Source organism: Cajanus cajan, chromosome 10, assembly GCF_000230855.2.
Source record: "Cajanus cajan strain Asha chromosome 10, NIPB_CcT2T_4, whole genome shotgun sequence".
NCBI classification, from domain to species: Eukaryota; Viridiplantae; Streptophyta; class Magnoliopsida; order Fabales; family Fabaceae; genus Cajanus; species Cajanus cajan.
The window spans coordinates 44,875,232-44,893,063 of record NC_138526.1 but is presented as its reverse complement, the minus strand read 5'-3'; the positions used below and the strand labels follow the sequence as shown (position 1 = coordinate 44,893,063).

Genomic DNA, 17,832 nt, shown 5'->3' with positions numbered 1-17,832 from the left:
AATAAACTTAGAAAAGTTGTTTAATTAAGAACATGAGTGTATCTTTCTTAAAAGGTATAGTTTCATCTTATATTTTGGAATATTTTGTAATATTATGTTTTTTCATCTAGATAATGTTTTTGAATATTTTGTAAATAGCAGTAAATCCACCCGCTAATATGTTTTGTTTGGATATATATATATATATTTAGGTCACTACTTATTCTAATGTATTTGTTTGTAATATATACAACTTAAATAATTTTTATAATATATTATTAATTTTAAATTATATATTTAATAATAAAATATTTATGTAAATATTATATATATTATTTTATGATATCAATTACAAGTAAATTATATACGTACATATTATTTAATTTTAATTTATATTAATATACAATTTAACATGTAATTTTTTTATGTATTTTTTTACACAAAATAAAAATAAAGATAATTTTAAATAAGATGGAAATTAAATTTTAAAATAGTATATGAATTTATTAAAATTTATAAGTATAAAATATATTTAACATGAATATTTTTTTAAAAAAAATTAATAAAAATTGGATTATAGTGACCCACCAATTCAACCTTTTTGGCCTACTAATCCAGTACCCTAACCGATTTGATAACCAGTTTAATTTTTAAAGAGTTAATCATCTATACACTGCCGATGTAAAGTTTTTTACATTGACAACCAATCAAATATTTTAAATTATTTTATTTTTTTTTATATTTCATTAAATAAACAATTGATATGACACTATTAAAAGATATAATTAGTTGTCGGTGTAAAAAACTTTACATTAACAATGTATAAGTAATTAACTCATTTTTAAAACTATATTCAAAGAAGTATTCAACAATGGAAAACAATCAATCACGTTAAATTAAAAGGAGCTAAGTTGTACCACTCAACCTTATTCCCTCCTGATAAAGATCAAGAAAGGGCTGTTTGGTAGTAACAAATTTCAAATTCTTCCTTCAATATTATACAAGCAGGAGCCGCAGAAAGTGATGTTATTATTCTCCAAACTAATTTCAGCACCTTCCATTCATTAATGAATACTTTTTTTTCCATAACAAGTGTGGTCACACAGTCACGCAGATTACAAAGAAATATGAGAACATGAGATTGTGTGAAGAAAATTCAAGTCATCAATTGTTACTAGTACAAAAGTACACGAAGACAAAAGCCAAAAACAGTGACTTGAAGATGATGGATATGGGAATCCCGTATTTACCTTTGGCAAACAACCCTTTAAAATATGGCCAGTAACACAGCACCACATACGTACTAGCCATGAACTCCCCTAGTCCACAGCCATTCGTATTATGAGATAAAGGTTGATACAACCCCCAAAACCTGATCAACATGGCTATCAAATGAACCACCAAAATGGTAGTGCCTACCACAAAAACTTGGGACTCTCCGAACGTGAACCTTCCAGCATCTGCACGATTTCCATCACCACTAGAACTTGGGTGTTCCTTCTCCGTTATTTCAAAATCAGTTTCAGATAACCCGGATATCTTAAGCAAACCACTCAAAAATCCAAGAAATGATGCGGTCGTGGTTCTAATCATGCACATTCTCTGATTGTTCCACCAATGTCGTATTGACAACCCAATTGCAAGGTACTCCACTAGAGTATCTACATTGTAAATCACAAAAAGGGCAATCGAAATCCAAAGGCCAGGTCCCTGGATCAAAAACAAATTAGTTAATCATCCTTTGTATTGTCTAGCACATAATTAATATTGCAACTAAAATTGGATATAATCTAACCTTAGGAAAGATATTGGTGTTGGTAATGATGCAATATGCAATTAGAGCAACATAGGAAACTAGGAAGGGACCACGCAAGCCCATGGCGTTAAGCCAAATATAAGACAAGCCTGCTCTGAATTGGATCTTACCAAAGAGCATGCCCATAATTGGAGAATGCTTTCCAAAGATGACTACAGTGTGGCCAGAGAACCACCTCTTGTGTTGTATCATTGTAGAGAGTAACCCTCCAGGAGTGCATCCTGTGAAGGCAATTGGATGAGGGGTGCAACACTCTGATCTCCAACCTCTTCTTTGAATATTCAATCCGGTTGGTACATCTTCTGCCACTGATCCATACAACCACCCCATCTAGAAATTCCTCAAAGTTTATTAACAAAATTGTACTTTTTTAAAAATGGTTAGTTTTGTTTGATAAACTAATTTGTTTCAGTTGCGCACCTGTTTACCCCAGCAAGTGCCATGTTCATATCCACAATTAGCCACTTGGGTTGCTGCCTCAATTAAGTTGGAAGGAGTAATATCATTAGCAGAATGTGCACTGTCTTCCAAAGCACTAACTGCTGATTTGGCAAACTCCTTTGAACTTCCAAATTGTTGCATTAATATATTTTCTACTAATCTTTCTGAGTACAAAATAATAAACGTGATCTCGGGTATACTATCAATCAACAGCTAATGTCTAATACAATATATATCCGAACGTTGAACCACTAAAAGTATATAATCAATTGAATTTTATTTTCGTATGGTTTAAAGATATATTTTTATTATATATTTATGAAGTATTAAATAATTTTGGATTAACATAAGTTTAAATCTGATTCATATAATAAAAGAGTAAACAGTGAATGTATTAGTCATGTGTAGAACTTTTATATTGATAACAAATTACTAGTTGTTAATAATGATAAATTTGTTGAATTTAATTGTAAACACTTTATAAATTGTACTGCCATAATTTCGGATTAACTAACATTAACCATAGAAATAAAAATTAAAGTCATAATAAAAACTTGATTTGAGATATAATAATAAATAGGAAATTCTGTGTATACATTGGATCAAGAGAAAGACCTTTTATCCCACTTCCGAATTCTTCAGGATAAAGACCATAAATAGTTTTTCTTCTATGAACGGTGTTTGTTCCCACATATAAAGGTCCTTGAAGTCCTGCCATGCCCCGGATTATGTACTGCATTAGACAAAACAATTAAGAAAATACTTACAAAGCTAAGCTCCTACTTCAGAAATTTATCTACTGAACTCTGAAGAGTAATTTAAAGTTGAGAAACACCTCAAATGCAGCCACCCACTGATTTCCGAAAGGGTCATCTTTTATTCCATCGTAGAATTGTTGGAAACATTGAACGAAAGCAACTTCTTTTCCACTCTTTGAATCCAGCAAAATGCACATGGCATGTAGAGCAATTTTTGGATTGTTCACAAACATGTCACAGTCTACATTCAACAGAAAAGGAGCATTGCTCATCAACCCGGAAACCCTTGTCTGCACATATTAATTATTAAGAAAGATTAGGAATATGGATCTGTAAGTCATTAATTAAAATTAAATTCAGGGTTCAATCATTAACTTGAAAGAATACGAGAATCAAAATTCCATAAACTATTTATTAGTTAGCAAACTTACCAACACATTCATTGCTCCAGCTTTGTAATTATGAGGATACTGTGGCCTCTTCTCTCTAGATATGTATATCAGATGAGGCAACCCATCCAAAAGACCATCAATATTTTCCGATATAACCTGCACACATGTATTGTAAATAACTATGGCATGTTAATATTTTGGTTGATATATGAACATAATAAGAGGTTCATATAAAAATTTATTAATAATTTAATTGTTTATAGTTTTGGAAGTAAGAAATGAATATAATTTGTGAACCTATTTATCGATACTAAATTCCATATAAGGTTGAATTTGTTAAATAAAAACATACAAGGTTGAATTTTTTTTTACTAGTATATTAATGTGTTACCTTGATTATGGTTGGATGATTTCTTTGCTCTGTATTTCTGAAAACTGCAAATTCTCCATCAAGTTGAAATGGATTTTTTTTTCGTGTTACCTCTACAATTTTGTGGCTAAGATTGTCATACATATCCTGCAAAATACAAAAGGTAAATCCTTTTATAGTTCATGACTTCATGGTGAGAGTATTTGGAAGTTTGTACATACATGGTAATTTCCTCTGCCTTCCTATTTGGTGCTTATCTAGTTAATTTGGTTGTTGTGCTTACCTTCATTCGTAACCATTCTTGTTTGAATTCAAGTGAGTCTTCACTTGTGTCAGTGGCAACCTGAGAGAAGTATCTGAAGGGTGCTCTCACTTGTACGTTGTGCTTCTTACAGAAAGGTACCCAAAGCTTAGCGAATTTGGAGGCTTCAACAAGTGCGTAGAAAGTAAGAGGGGAACATCCATCATCAGAAACATAGCAAGCTAACTTGTTAGAAGGATAATCAAGAGCTAACAAAGATAAGACAGTGTTGACTGTGATGATGGGTGGTTCAAGTATAGCATCTGCTGTTGTCACAAACAAATCGATGGGTGGAAGTTCAGGTACCCTATTGAAATAAACAAAAATAAGCACGTGTATAATCACTTGATATGCCACGAACAAAAGAAAGAATAAGCATTTATGAATAACTTTATGTTGTTACATACCTTTGCAAGAGCCTTTCTGGGTGGGTTATGGTTAGTGCAGGACTCCACTTGGCGTTGAGAATCACAATCCAAGTGAAGGTGAACCATGATTCACAAATGAAAGCAAGGAGCCATGGGAAAGTGAAGGTGTTGGGTGAGAAAAGACGGTAACTAAGAAGCAAGAGGAGTAATAGTAAAATGAAGATGTCTATTACTCTTTGAAATCTGCGCTTTAGCCAAACTTTTTCATAGAGAGGAAGATCATATTCTTGGTTGGCCATTAGCCAAATGGTAAGAGACTAGAACAGTTGCACTTTCATTATTTGTTGACAAGGATTTGAGATTCCTGGGAATAGTGATAAACTATTTGCAGAGAGAGATCTCAAAAGTTTATTTGCTGTGCAAATGTGGTGTTGAGAGGATATGTACTACATTAGACTCGTCACTGATTCAGCAGTGGACAATTATAAATGGCTAATACAAAGTTTTCAGCTGTGAAATAATTGATCATGATGTCACACATACTTTTGTTTGGGTTGAAATTAGAAACGGTGAGAAGAAAAGGGACGGAAGATTTAGAAAAAAAAAATCAGAATCTCTGTTTACTAAATAGCAAAATACAAATAATTTACCAAATATTGTTATTAAATAAAATATCTCTTTTACATATTAATAAAAATTTAGCATAGTTATTGAATTAACAATCAAAATATTTAAAATAAAAACATTAACGGAAAATAAAACATCAACTATTCAATAGTTTGATAGGTGGGATTATATTTGTGTACATAGTTAAGAATGTTAAAGATAAATTTCTCTATAAATACTTATAGAAAAAAATAAAATAAATAAACTTTTTCATAAATTTCAAATTCATCCTTCAATATTATCTAGGCAGAGGCGCTAAAAGTGATGTTAGTGTCCGAAGTAATTTTAGCACCTTCCATTCATTAATAACTAATACATAATACGGTCAAAATACAAAAAACATGAGAACATCTACAGAAAATTGAAGTTATCAAGTGATAACGTTATTTCTAGAGAAGTGCACAAAGACATATGCAAACACCACTGACTTGAAAATGGTGGATAGAGGAATCCCGTATTTTCCTCTTCCAAACAGCCCTTTCAAATATGGCTAGTAACACACCAACACATACGTACAACAGACGAATTCCCCTAGACCACACTCATTCCCACCATGAGTACGTTGCAACCCCAAAAACTTTATCAACATGGCTATCAAATGCATCACCAAAATGGTTGTGCCTACCACAAAAACTGGGGACTCATCGAATGTGAACCTTCCAGCATCAACATTGTCTCCATCAGCACCAGAAGTTTGGTGTTCCTTCTCTGTTATTTCAAACACAGTATCAGATATCTCCAATAGCTTAAGCATGCCACTCAAAAATCCAATAAACGATGCAGTCGTAGTTCTAATTATGCACATTCTCTGACCGTTCCACCAATGTCGCATTGACAACCCAATTGCAAGATACTCTACTAGAGTATGTACATTGTAAATCACAAAAAGAGCAATTGCAATCCAAATTCCAAGTCCCTGGATCAAAAACAAATTAGTTAATCATCCTTTGTATTGTCTAGCATATATATAAACATTGCCATTAACATTGGATATGATCTAACCTTAGGAAAGATATTGGTGTTGGTAATGATGCAATGTGTAAGTAGTGCAACATAACAAACTAGGAAAGGACCTCGCAAACCCAAGGTGATAAGCCACATATATGACAAGGCTTCCCTGAATTGGATCTTACCAAAGAGCATGCCCATAATTGGAGAATGCTTTCCAAATAAGACTGCAGTGTGACCCGAGAACCATCTCTTTTGTTGTATCATTGTAGAGACTAATCCTCCAGGAACACATCCTGTGAAGCCAATTGGATCTGTGATGCAACACTCTGATCTCCAACCTTTTCTATGAATATTCAACCCGGTTGGTATGTCTTCTGAGACTGATCCATACAACCACCCCATCTAAAATTCCCAAAATCGTCAAAGCTAATTAACAAAATCAAAATTTTATTTTTGTAAAAATGTTTAGTTTTGTTTGGTAAATATTGTTTCTGGTGCATACCTGTTCACCCCAGCAAGTGCCATATTCATATCCACAATCAGCAACTTGGGTTGCTGCCTCAATCAAGTTGGAATGAATATCATTAGCAAAATATGCACTCCCTTCCAAAGCATCAGCTGCTGAATTGACAAATTCCTTTGACCTTCCAAATTGTTGTATTGATATCTCTTCTACTAATTTTCCTAAGGAAGATAGATACAAAATGGTAAACATGTCTTGGTTTGGGTACTGTGAAGGAATAAGTTGAAGGAGGCCAACTATAATCCAAACATAGCTTAATTCTATTCTTGTTTCCACCAATTGAATTATAACTATATATTGTTCTGATTGTTTGTGTTACAAGTTAGTAAAAACTATATAATCAAACCTATTTTCATATCTTTTAAAACGTATTTTTTAATGTACACTAATGATATATTAAATAGTTTTAGATTAATAATACTGCATATTCCTATAAATAAATACCTTATTCATTGAGACCAATAAAAGTAATTAAATTATTTAATTATAATTAATAATGTCATAATTTGAAATTCTATTCAAAAAATACTCATAGAATTAAATAGTGACTATATTTAATAATATTACTCAAAAGTCAAGAAATGATATTTTCAACGATGAATATAATTTATAATATTAATTATCAAATAAATACATTCATTTTTATGAAAAATAAGTGGAAAGACTCGTTAATAAACTCATAATAAATTAATGTATAAAATATAATCACTAATTAATATACTATAAATGTGTTTGGCAACACTGGCTTATAAATTAGTTAGAAATTTATAAACTAGTTGAAAAATCGTAAGCTATAAGTTGAAAGTTGAAAAACTAAAAATTTATAAACTAATTGATTAGTTGAAGAGTTTGGTAAAATTAATTGATAAATATAAAATGACATAATATAATTTTTATATGAAAGTGAAAGAATGATAAAATAGACAAAATAAATTTTAAATTAAAAATAATAAGAAACAAAATCAAGATAAAATAATGAAAGAGAAAAAGAAAAAGAAAAAAAGAAAAAAGAACTAAGAATTTATAAGTTATAATTAAGTTATTTTCATTAACTTATTAAAATACATAAGCTTAAAAATTAAGCACGTATAAATTTTCATATTAAAGAAATTTATTTTGATCAAATTAATTTATAAACTAGTTAAAGAAACCTATAAATTCTTAAAATGTTTTGTCAAATTCTTTATATATGCATTGATATATTGAAGAAAGTGTTAAAATAATACGTAAAAGGTCTTAAAGTTAATCTTTGTTATGGTAATTTATATTAAAAAATATTCAATATAAAAACTTTGGTTTGAATGTAGATTTTGAGATATATAATAAATAAAAAAAAGAAGGAAATTTTGTGTATCCGTGTAAGAAAAGGACCTTCTCTCCGGCTTCCACTTGCAATTCCATCGGGATAATTAAAGATCGTAAATAGCTTTTCTTCTATGGAAGGTGTTGGATCCTCATCAGTCATCACGCATAGAAAGGTCCTTCAAGTCCTGCCATGCCCCCTATTATGTACTGCATTAGACAAATACAAGCTAATATTTGTTTACAAAGTTCCCTAGTTCTGAAATTTAATTATATTCATATTATTAAAAAGTTCATAAATTTTACTAGTGAAGAGTAAATTTGTATCTTCATTTAAAGTTGAAAAACACCCCAGTTGCAGCCACCCACTGATTTCCGAAAGGGTCATCTTTTATTCCATCGTATAACTGTGGGAAACATTGAACGAAAGCAACTTCTTTTCCAATTTTTGAATCCATCAAAATGCACATCGCGTCTAGAACAATCTTTGGATTGTTCACCACCATGTCACAGTCCACGTTCAACATAAAGGGAGCATTGGTTATCAAACCTGAAACCCTTGTCTGTATATTGAGAAAGAATAGGATGGAGGATGGATTTATGTACTTGATCTCACTAGATGTACTTATTTATTTATATTAAACTCCCTATAAGCCTGAATTTGCTTAACAGAAACTTACAAGCAATACATGTACTTGATCTCACTAGATGCATGAATATTTTGTACTTTTATATTTGTTACCTTGACTATGGTTGGATGATTTCTTTGCTCAGCATTTCTGAAAACCACAAATTCTCCATCAAGTTGAAATGGATTTGTTTTGCGTGTCACCTCTTCAATTTTGTGGCTAAGGTTGTCATACATATCCTGCAAAATACAAAAGACAAAATAATTTTTAGTTATAGTCAGAGTATTTAAAAGTGTGAACATATCTCTTAAATTAGGAGACAATTTCGGATTGGTCTTTCTCAGTAAATGCTGGGCAAGGATGCTTTACTTACCTTCATCCGTAACCATTCTTTTTTGAATTCAAGTGAGTCTTCACTTCTGTTAGTGGTAACATCAGAAAAGTATCTGAAGGGTGCTCTCACTTGTACCTTGTGCTTTTTACAGAAAGGTCTCCAATGCTTAGCGAATTTGGAGGCTTCAACAAGTGCATAAAAAGTAAGAGGTGAACATCCATCATCGGAGACATAGCAAGCTAACTTGTTAGAAGGATAATCAAGTGCTAACAAAGATAAGACAGTGTTAACTGTGATGATGGGTGGTTCAAGTATAGCATCTGCTGTTGTCACAAACAAATCCACTTGTGGAAGCTCATGTATACAGTAGTATTGATACAAACAGAAAAAAAATGTATAATCATATTCCATGCCACTAACAAGGAAAGTGTTGAGATGTCTTGAATTTATATTTTGTGTGTCCATGGTCACATTGTGTGTCGTCTTTTTTCTCTTGATCTCTTTTTTTTAGATATTAAACGGATTGGGCACAACCCTCATAGTTTTGTTTTTGCACATCGCTCAAAAGGCTTCTCTACTAATGGAAACAACTGTGTGTGCATATAAATCCATGTTCATCCTGTTGCGATGTGAGAATTTGCTTGCATCTCAACAGAAATAATGGATTGATGAAATCTTTGATTATTTTGCACCTGGAATGGGCCATTCCGGATGCAAAATTAACACACCAAAAGTGTAAGTAGAACGGTCCGTTCTGGTTTCTGGTTTCAGAACGGGCCATTCTAGTTCCAGGTGTTTTAAAAAAATTGGCATCCACGTGGCATTCACCTATGCATCTACGTGACATCCACGTGGCTACACAGTTAACTCCGTTTAAATAATTTGGACGGAAGTCCCAAATTGAAACCAATTAATTTATTAGGAACCAAATTGAGACCAATTAATTTATTTGGGACCAAATTGAGACCAAAAATAAAAGTGGGACTAAATTGAAACAAACAATTATTATAAGGGACCAAAATAGATTTTTAGCCTTATTATTATTATTTTATAACTATTTTAATTTTATAAAATTTTTTTTTTAAAGCTTTCGAAAAATTTAAGTCACACAAATTTCTAGTTTAATAAAATCTGATATTTTTCCAATTTAAGTCAACAGCGACATGTCCACGATTTGCTAGCTGTTTGAGGGTGACCAGCTGATATGTTATCTTAGATATGTACAATGAAGGGGCATAGGGCCACCAATGAACAATTAAGAAGACAGAGAATGAAACAAATATTTTCTAACATATTTCAATTAATAAAGGCAGGAGCCACCGAAACTGATGTTATCCTCCAAATTAATTTTAGCACCCTCCATTCACTAATCACTAACACAAAATAAGGACAAAATGCAAAGAAAAATTAAAGTCAAGAACTGATAACGTTACTTCTGCAGAAGTGCACAAAGATAAATGCAACCACCGATGACTTGAAAATGGTAGACAAGGAAATTCCGTATTTTCCTCTGCCAAACAACCCTTTCAAATATGGCCAGTAGCACACCACCAGATACGTGCTAAAGATTAATTCCCCTAGTCCACACTCATTTCCACCAGAAGTTCGTTGCAACTCCCAAAACTTGATAAACATTGCTGTCAAATGAACCACCAAAATGGTGGTGCCTACCACATAAACTGGAGACTCATCGAATGTGAACCTTCCAGCATCTGCACTATCTCCATCAGCACCACAAGTTGGGTGTTCCTTCTCTGTTACTTCAAAGACAGTATCAGATAACCCTAATAACTTAAGCATACCACTCAAAAATCCAATAAACCATGCAGTAGTGGTTGTCATTATGGTCATTCTCTGATTGTTCCACCAATGCCGAACTGACAGCCCAATTCTAAGGTACTCTAAAAGAGTATGTACATTGTAAATTACAACAAGCGCAATTGGAATCCAAAGACCAAATCCCTGCAACAAAACCAAAATTAGTTAATCATCCTTTGTATTGTCTAGCACATATATAAACATTGTATATGATCTAACCTTAGGAAAGATATTGGTGTTGGTAATGATGCAATATGCAAGTAGTGTAACATAGCAAACAAGGAAGGGCCCACGCAAGCCCCAGTTGGTAAGCCAAAAATAAGACAAGCCTGCCCTGAATTGGATCTTACCAAAGAGCATACCCATAATTGGAGAATGTTTTCCAAAGAAGACTACAGTGAGGCCCGAGGCCCATCTTTTTTGTTGTATCATTGTAGAGAGTAATCCTCCAGGAGCACATCCCGTGAAGGCGATTGGATCAGGGGTACAACCCTCTGATCTCCAACCTTTTCTTTGAATATTCAACCCGGTTGGTACATCTTCTGCCACTGATCCATACAACCACCCCATCTGAAAAATCATCAAAGTTTATTAACAAAATTGCATTTTTGCAAAAATGGTTAATATATCAGTGTCTGTTGCATACCTGTTTACCCCAGCATGTGCCATATTCATATCCACAATTAGCCACTTGTGTTGCTGCCTCAGTAAAGTTGGAAGGAGTTATATCGTCAACAGAATATGCACTCCCTTCCAAAGCATGAGCTGCTGATTTGACAAACTCCTTTGAACTTCCAAACTGTTGTATTAATATCTTTTCTTCCAATTCTAATTTTCCTGTGGAGGATACAGAATATTAAACATGTTTCGGGTATACTATATAGGAATCCACAACTAAACTATCCTTATATCCAACCACTCACTGAATTATAAATTTATTATTGTTTTTTTTGTTTCTTATTGTGTATTGGAGTAAGAGAAGAACCTTTTCTCTCGCTTTCAATTTCATGAGGATAGAGACCATAAATTGCATTTCTTCTATGGAAGGTGTTTGTTCCCGCATAGAAAGGTCCTTGAAGTCCTGCCGTGCCACGTATTACGTACTGCACAAGACAAAACAAGAAAGTGTTAGTTCACAAAGCTCTTTAATTAGTTCAAAAATATTACTAATGGAAAGTAAACTTAGAACTTCATTTGAAGTAGAAAAAGACCTCAAATGCAGTCACCCACTGATTTCCGAAAGGGTCATCTTTTATTCCATCATAGAATTGTTGGAAACACTGAACGAAAGCAACTTCTTTTCCACATTTAGAATCCATCAAAATGCACATAGCGTGTAGAACAATCTTCGGATTATTCACAACCATGTCACAATCTACGTTCAGCATAAAGGGAGCATTGGTCATCAACCCAGAAACCCTTGTCTGCACATATTAATTAGTTATTATAAAAGATGAGAATGGATTTGCATGTGAGTCATTAATTCAAAACAAATTTGGGGTTAACTTGAAAGAACGAGAGTCAAAATTCATGAACTATATATCAGTTAACAAACTTACCAACACATTCATAGCACCGGCTTTGTAATTAGGATGATATTGTGGCCTCTTCTCTCTGGATATGTAGATTAAGTGAGGCATCCCATCAAAAACACCATCCTTATTCTCTATTATAACCTGCCCGTACGTAATGTAAACAAGTGCTTTCTAATTCATTTTTCAAATTAACGTGCAAGAACCAACATTTTGATAGGAACAAATATATAGAAGTTTCTGTTTGAACCAACAAAATAACAGGTTCGTATAAAAACAATGGAAGAGGGTTTTTTTCCCTTATAATTTCACCGTCTATAAATTTGGAAGCAAGAAATCAATGGGAAAAAAAAGTAAAATAGGTAATGTAAATAGGAAGGAATGGAAGAGTAGAATTGGTGATGTAAATAGATTTATGGAAGAGGAGATGTAGCACTTCTGACGAGTTCTTATGTTAGAAACTAAGGTTGTTAAAATGGTTCTCGGAAATATTTTTACTTATTCATTCTTCTGTTTATTATAAAAAATAATTATGAAGATGTTACTTAATTTTTGTGGAGCAAATAATGAATTTTAATTCTCTAGCAACTTAAATTGGTTATAGTACAGAAAGAGAAGCATGACAAGCATTCTGTAGGTGCAAATATTTGTCATATTTTTTACTGCAATATTTGTCACCTTAATTATGCTCGGATGATTTCTTCGGTCAGTATTTGAGAAAACTGCAAATTCTCCATCAAGTTGGAATGGAATTGTCTTGCGCGTCACCTCTTCAATTTTGTGGCTAAGACTCTCATACATATCCTGCAAAATACAAAAAGACAAAATAATTTTGTAGTTCATAGTCAGAGTAAACATATCACGAGATTTCCTTTGCCCTCGTCTAAGTACCGATCCTTCAATTTGTTTCACGTATTCGTATCCGATACGATACTCTTAGATACTTCACCAATACGTGTCAATGAAGTATCATAGCCTTTAAAAATATTATGAAAATTTTATTCAATTCTAATACACTCACATATTTCACTAATACTTATTGGTGATACGTATCGATAAAGTATTCAAACTTTTGAAAAATTATGAAATATCCATTACAGCTAAATAAGATATGTAAACATGTTTAATATAGAAACATAGAAATATTGATCCTTGATGAACTGTAAATAAAAATTGTCTTCTATATAAATAATTTTAAGAAAGGAATGAAATTGGTAATATTATTTCTATTTGTAAATAATAAAAAGTAATTTATGATGAAATAATTTATAATTTATTTATTTTTAGTAATATACAATAAGTATGTTTTTAGTTTAGATTTGCAAAATAGCAATTATATATTTAATGTTTATGAATTTTGATCAAAATTACAAGTAATATTTATTATATTATATGAACATTGATACATATAATGACACGTATCTTACAAGTATCGTATCCTATATATTTTAAAATAATTGTATTGCCCTATCGACTACGTGTCGTATCGGATATGGTATCGTATCCGTGCATCATAAGCCCTCATATTCATGGTTAATTTGTGAGAAAGGGCAAGGTTGTTGTACTTACCTTCATTAGTAACCATTCTTGCTTGAATTCAAGTGAGTCTTCACTTGTCTCAGTGGCAACCTGAGAGAAGTATCTGAAGGGTGCTCTGACTTGTATGTTGTACTTCTTACAGAATGGTATCCAAAGCTTAGCGAATTTGGAGGCTTCAACAAGTGCATAGAAAGTAAGAGGTGAACATCCATCATCGGAGACATAGCATGCTAGCTTGTTGGAAGGATAATCAAGTGCTAACAAAGACAAGACAGTGTTGACTGTGATGATGGGTGGTTCAAGTATAGCATCCGCTGTTGTCACAAACAAGTCTACTCGCGGAAGCTCAGGTACCCTATTGAGACAAACAAGCAAAAAAAGTAAAAGCAGATGTATAATCATGTGTTATGCCACTTAAAAGCATAAATAAGAATTTAATTAATAGCCTACAACTTTAGGTAGTGGTAGTAGAAGAAGGGATAGAGTACGTTCATAGTCATGGGAATGGGGAATGAAATTATGTACCTTTGCAAGAGCCTTTCTGGGTGGGTTACTGTTAGTGCAGGGCTCCACTTGGCGTTGAGAATCACTATCCAAGTGAAGGTGAACCATGATTCGCATATGAAAGCAAGGAACCATGGGGCAGTGAAGGTGTTGGATGAGAAAAGACGATAACTGAGAAGCAAGAGGAGGAGGAGTAAAATGAAGGCGTCTAACACTCTTTGAAATCTGCGCTTTAGCCAAACTTTTTCATAGAGAGGAAGGTCTTGTTCATGGTTGGCCATTGACAAATTGCAAAAGACTAGAACACTTGTACTTTTATTAATGGTTCCCAAGTAGTGATTATTAAATACTAAATTTGCTGAACTGAAAAGAGCACGGCAAAAAAAAAATATTGTGGTGTTGAGCAGGTGAACCGAATTGGACTCGTTTGTGGACAATTATGACAGCATCTCCGATAGGAACAATTCTTTAAAGTTGCTTTGCATGAATATATGTGTATGATGGTCCCTATTGTATCACATCGGTATTAAACAATTCTATTATGTTTTTACTTAAATAGTGAGTTTTTTCAAGTAATTTTAAGGAATTTAATATTTTATAATTTTTTAATATTAAATTCAATACAATTAAGATGTATTTAGATTAATTTTTTTTAATTATTACATATGAAGTAAAATTTTATTTAATTTAGAAAAAAAAAATTATTTCAACAACTCTTTTTTATTATTTTCTTTCTTTCTTTTTTGGTTTCCTTCTTCTCCCACACCATCACCAAGGGCTCTTTCTTATTTATTTTTTTTGTCTTTCTTTTTTTCGTTTTCTTCTTCTCCCATGCATGTCTTTCTCTTTTTTTTCTTCTTTTTTTTCTTCATCATCTTCTTCTTTCTTCTTCTTCTTTCTTCTCTCTTCTCTCTTCTTCTTTTTCTTCTTTCTTCTTCTTTCTTCTTCTTCCCATGCCTCCACCATTGTCGTGCCTCCGCTACCACCGCATGAAGGAGATCGCGCCTCCGTTGTCGTCGTGCCTCCGCTGCCATTGCACCTTTGCTGTCACCGCACCTCTACGCCGCCCCATCTTTACCTTTGTCGATCTCTTCTCTTCCCTTATCCTCTTCTCTTCTCTTCCCCTTTTCCTCTTTTTTCAGTTAAAAATTAATTATATTTTATTTTAGCAACTGTTGCTTGTACAAGCAACCCAAAAAAAATTTTAAATAGCTCTCATGCCACGTAAGATTCCTCCAATAATAAATTTTTTTGAAGCATATGTTGCTTGGATTAAGCAACTCTTCAAGCAACAACCATTGGAGATGCTCTAAATAGATAAGACAATGTTATAGCCATGAGGCATATAAATTCCATTAAAAAAATGCAAAAACCAACGAAAACACAACATTTATAAATTCTAGCAATAAATTTTTTTAAGAGATAAAAATAAAAAGAAAAAAATAAAAGATAGAGATAAAAATTCTAACAACTTTTGTGGATACATTTTTAAGGACAGTTTTACCATTTATTATTTTATGATAATGACATAATCTTCTTTTTTTTGTTAAAGTTGTCGATTTACACTTGTCTCAATGGATCAGACAAAAAATAAGATTAGGTTGAACTTTAAAAAAGATGACATAAATAAAATCATGTCATTTTGACTGAATCTGCTAAGCCTATTAAATCACGTGAATTTAGGACAAGCTAATCTACAAGTGTATGGGTTAGTCCGTTAAACTAATAAGTAGAATAATTTGAAATATCATCAATTTGTAAATTTATAATGTATTATAAAAAAATATAACAAAAATTAAATATAATAATAGTAATGTTTATCTTTTTTTTTTGTGTTCACTTATAAAGTTGTGGTTATAGATTTAGAGATAGGGTGCCATTATAAGAGTTTTGCCACTCACATTGTGCTTTTAATGACTTAACCATATGACTTGTGTCTTCTTTGTTTTTTTTTTTGTTGAAGAAAAAAAATGCAATCATATTTGTGTGTATGCTTATAAAGTCACGATAACAATAGCAGTATGGGTATTAATGACAAAAATCAATACATAGAAAATACTAAGAAAACATAGCCTAATACATATGAATTATGAAATTATTATGAAAAGGTTAATTTAGTTGATAGGTAGATAAATGTAAATGTAATGAATTGTATACATGTAAAGTTAGGTGTTTCATAAAATATATAATGTCAATTAATCATGTTATAATTTTTATTTTTATTTTTATTATAAATATTTTTTTAAAATATATTTTTTTAAAATAGACCAATTTGACCCGATGGCCTGGCATGAGTCAAGTTGACCCAACCTATTTGACATTTCTAATTTTTGTTAATATATGTGTAAATAAATTATATGAGATTGTGATATATAATTATAATGTTTTTAAGTTAAAATATATTTTTAATCTATGTAAAATGAATGAATTTTAATTTTAATATTTGTAATGTTTTTTTTATTCTTTTAAATTTTGAAATTATTATTTTTAGACCTAAAACATGAACCATTTTTATTTTAATAATTCTAATTAATATATATATAATAGTAAAATTTGAAGTTATTATTTTTAGTCCTTAATATTCTTTTTATAGAAATTAGTGTGATGTATATTTAGAATTTATAATTAATTTTTATTTTTTTTATTTCTTGTCTCGACTAGGAATATAGACAATGTCAACCTTCTTAATATTTCTTCCATGTAAAATTAAAAAGGGTTAAACATATTTTTTTATTTTCATAAATATATAAAAGTTTATTTTAGTTTTCATTTTTTAAAGATACTTTATTTGAGTATTTCTCTCTCACACAAATTTTCTAAATCTAATTAAGAATCACGTCTGATTATAAGAGAAGTCATATATGTATGTTAATTTAAAGGCACAAAAATAATAATATTAACTAAGCATTATTGTTAAATAAGATTGAGGATGTTAGTGATAAAAATAAAAATTGACACATTTTAAAAATAGAAGATCATATAATCGCTTTTTTAAGAATAAGAAAATAAAAACAAAAATGTTTAATCCAATTTAAAAGTACTAGTTGTATCTTTGGTGGGCCAATCTTAGGCTCTTTCGCATTGAGCTTGTTTCATCGTCTGATTGGACTCATTTGTCATTACATTAAAACACTCAAATGAGTCGATGCTTTGGACAACAGAAACGTTATTTTCTTCGAAAATTGAATCATAAAAAATTAATTTAAACTATAAAATATTAAATTTAATAATTATTTTATAATAATATCATTTTAAAATTTCAGAGACTATTTCGGATTTTTTTTGGGAGGATATAACAATCCTCTTATTTTAAATTCATTTTATGATATTGAATTTCAATTTATCACTTATCTCAGTATTCGTTCAGTATTCATATAAAAATTTGTCATGCTGAATAATAGAGTATTTTGTTTTTATTTTACTTTTATTATCAACTACTTAAAAGACAGTACACCCAAAAATTAAACTAGTTAAAAGACAGATCATTCGTTTAGTTGGAATTTTTTAATTAAAAGTAAAATATATTTGTTTTACCGAAAAAGTAAAATATAGTTAATAGATATAAATGACTATCATAATTGAGGGATATGATTTTCAAAATCAGTTGAA

At 31.3% G+C, this 17,832-nt stretch overlaps 4 protein-coding genes across 4 annotated transcripts; all 4 read right to left on the bottom strand.

Annotated features, from left to right (window-relative positions):
- Positions 1–1,005: 1,005 nt before the first annotated feature.
- On the bottom strand, positions 1,006–4,946 carry LOC109817547 (cellulose synthase-like protein H1). The gene is made up of 9 exons (XM_020382826.3): positions 4,465–4,946; positions 4,040–4,364; positions 3,778–3,903; positions 3,426–3,542; positions 3,072–3,284; positions 2,852–2,969; positions 2,216–2,400; positions 1,775–2,125; positions 1,006–1,689 (listed from the first exon to the last, which is right to left on the bottom strand). Exons 1-9 carry the CDS (start codon positions 4,722–4,724, stop codon positions 1,144–1,146), a joined length of 2,241 nt encoding a protein of 746 aa, XP_020238415.1. The 5' UTR covers positions 4,725–4,946; the 3' UTR covers positions 1,006–1,143.
- Positions 4,947–5,358: 412 nt separating this feature from the next.
- On the bottom strand, positions 5,359–9,963 carry LOC109817546 (cellulose synthase-like protein H2). Its single transcript, XM_029275242.2, has 6 exons — positions 8,870–9,963; positions 8,610–8,735; positions 7,937–8,077; positions 6,545–6,726; positions 6,094–6,444; positions 5,359–6,007 (listed from the first exon to the last, which is right to left on the bottom strand). Exons 3-6 carry the CDS (start codon positions 8,028–8,030, stop codon positions 5,582–5,584), a joined length of 1,053 nt encoding a protein of 350 aa, XP_029131075.1. The 5' UTR covers positions 8,031–8,077; positions 8,610–8,735; positions 8,870–9,963; the 3' UTR covers positions 5,359–5,581.
- LOC145952517 (cellulose synthase-like protein H2) lies at positions 8,197–9,295 on the bottom strand. The gene is made up of 3 exons (XM_083064889.1): positions 8,870–9,295; positions 8,610–8,735; positions 8,197–8,430 (listed from the first exon to the last, which is right to left on the bottom strand). The coding sequence occupies exons 1-3, from the start codon at positions 9,293–9,295 to the stop codon at positions 8,197–8,199; spliced, it is 786 nt and encodes a 261-aa protein (XP_082921015.1).
- Positions 9,964–10,101: 138 nt separating the features above from the next.
- LOC109817552 (cellulose synthase-like protein H1) lies at positions 10,102–14,681 on the bottom strand. The gene is made up of 9 exons (XM_020382832.3): positions 14,245–14,681; positions 13,750–14,074; positions 12,859–12,984; positions 12,208–12,324; positions 11,860–12,072; positions 11,634–11,751; positions 11,295–11,485; positions 10,868–11,218; positions 10,102–10,792 (listed from the first exon to the last, which is right to left on the bottom strand). Exons 1-9 carry the CDS (start codon positions 14,502–14,504, stop codon positions 10,244–10,246), a joined length of 2,250 nt encoding a protein of 749 aa, XP_020238421.2. The 5' UTR covers positions 14,505–14,681; the 3' UTR covers positions 10,102–10,243.
- Between the last annotated feature and the right edge of the window lie 3,151 nt (positions 14,682–17,832).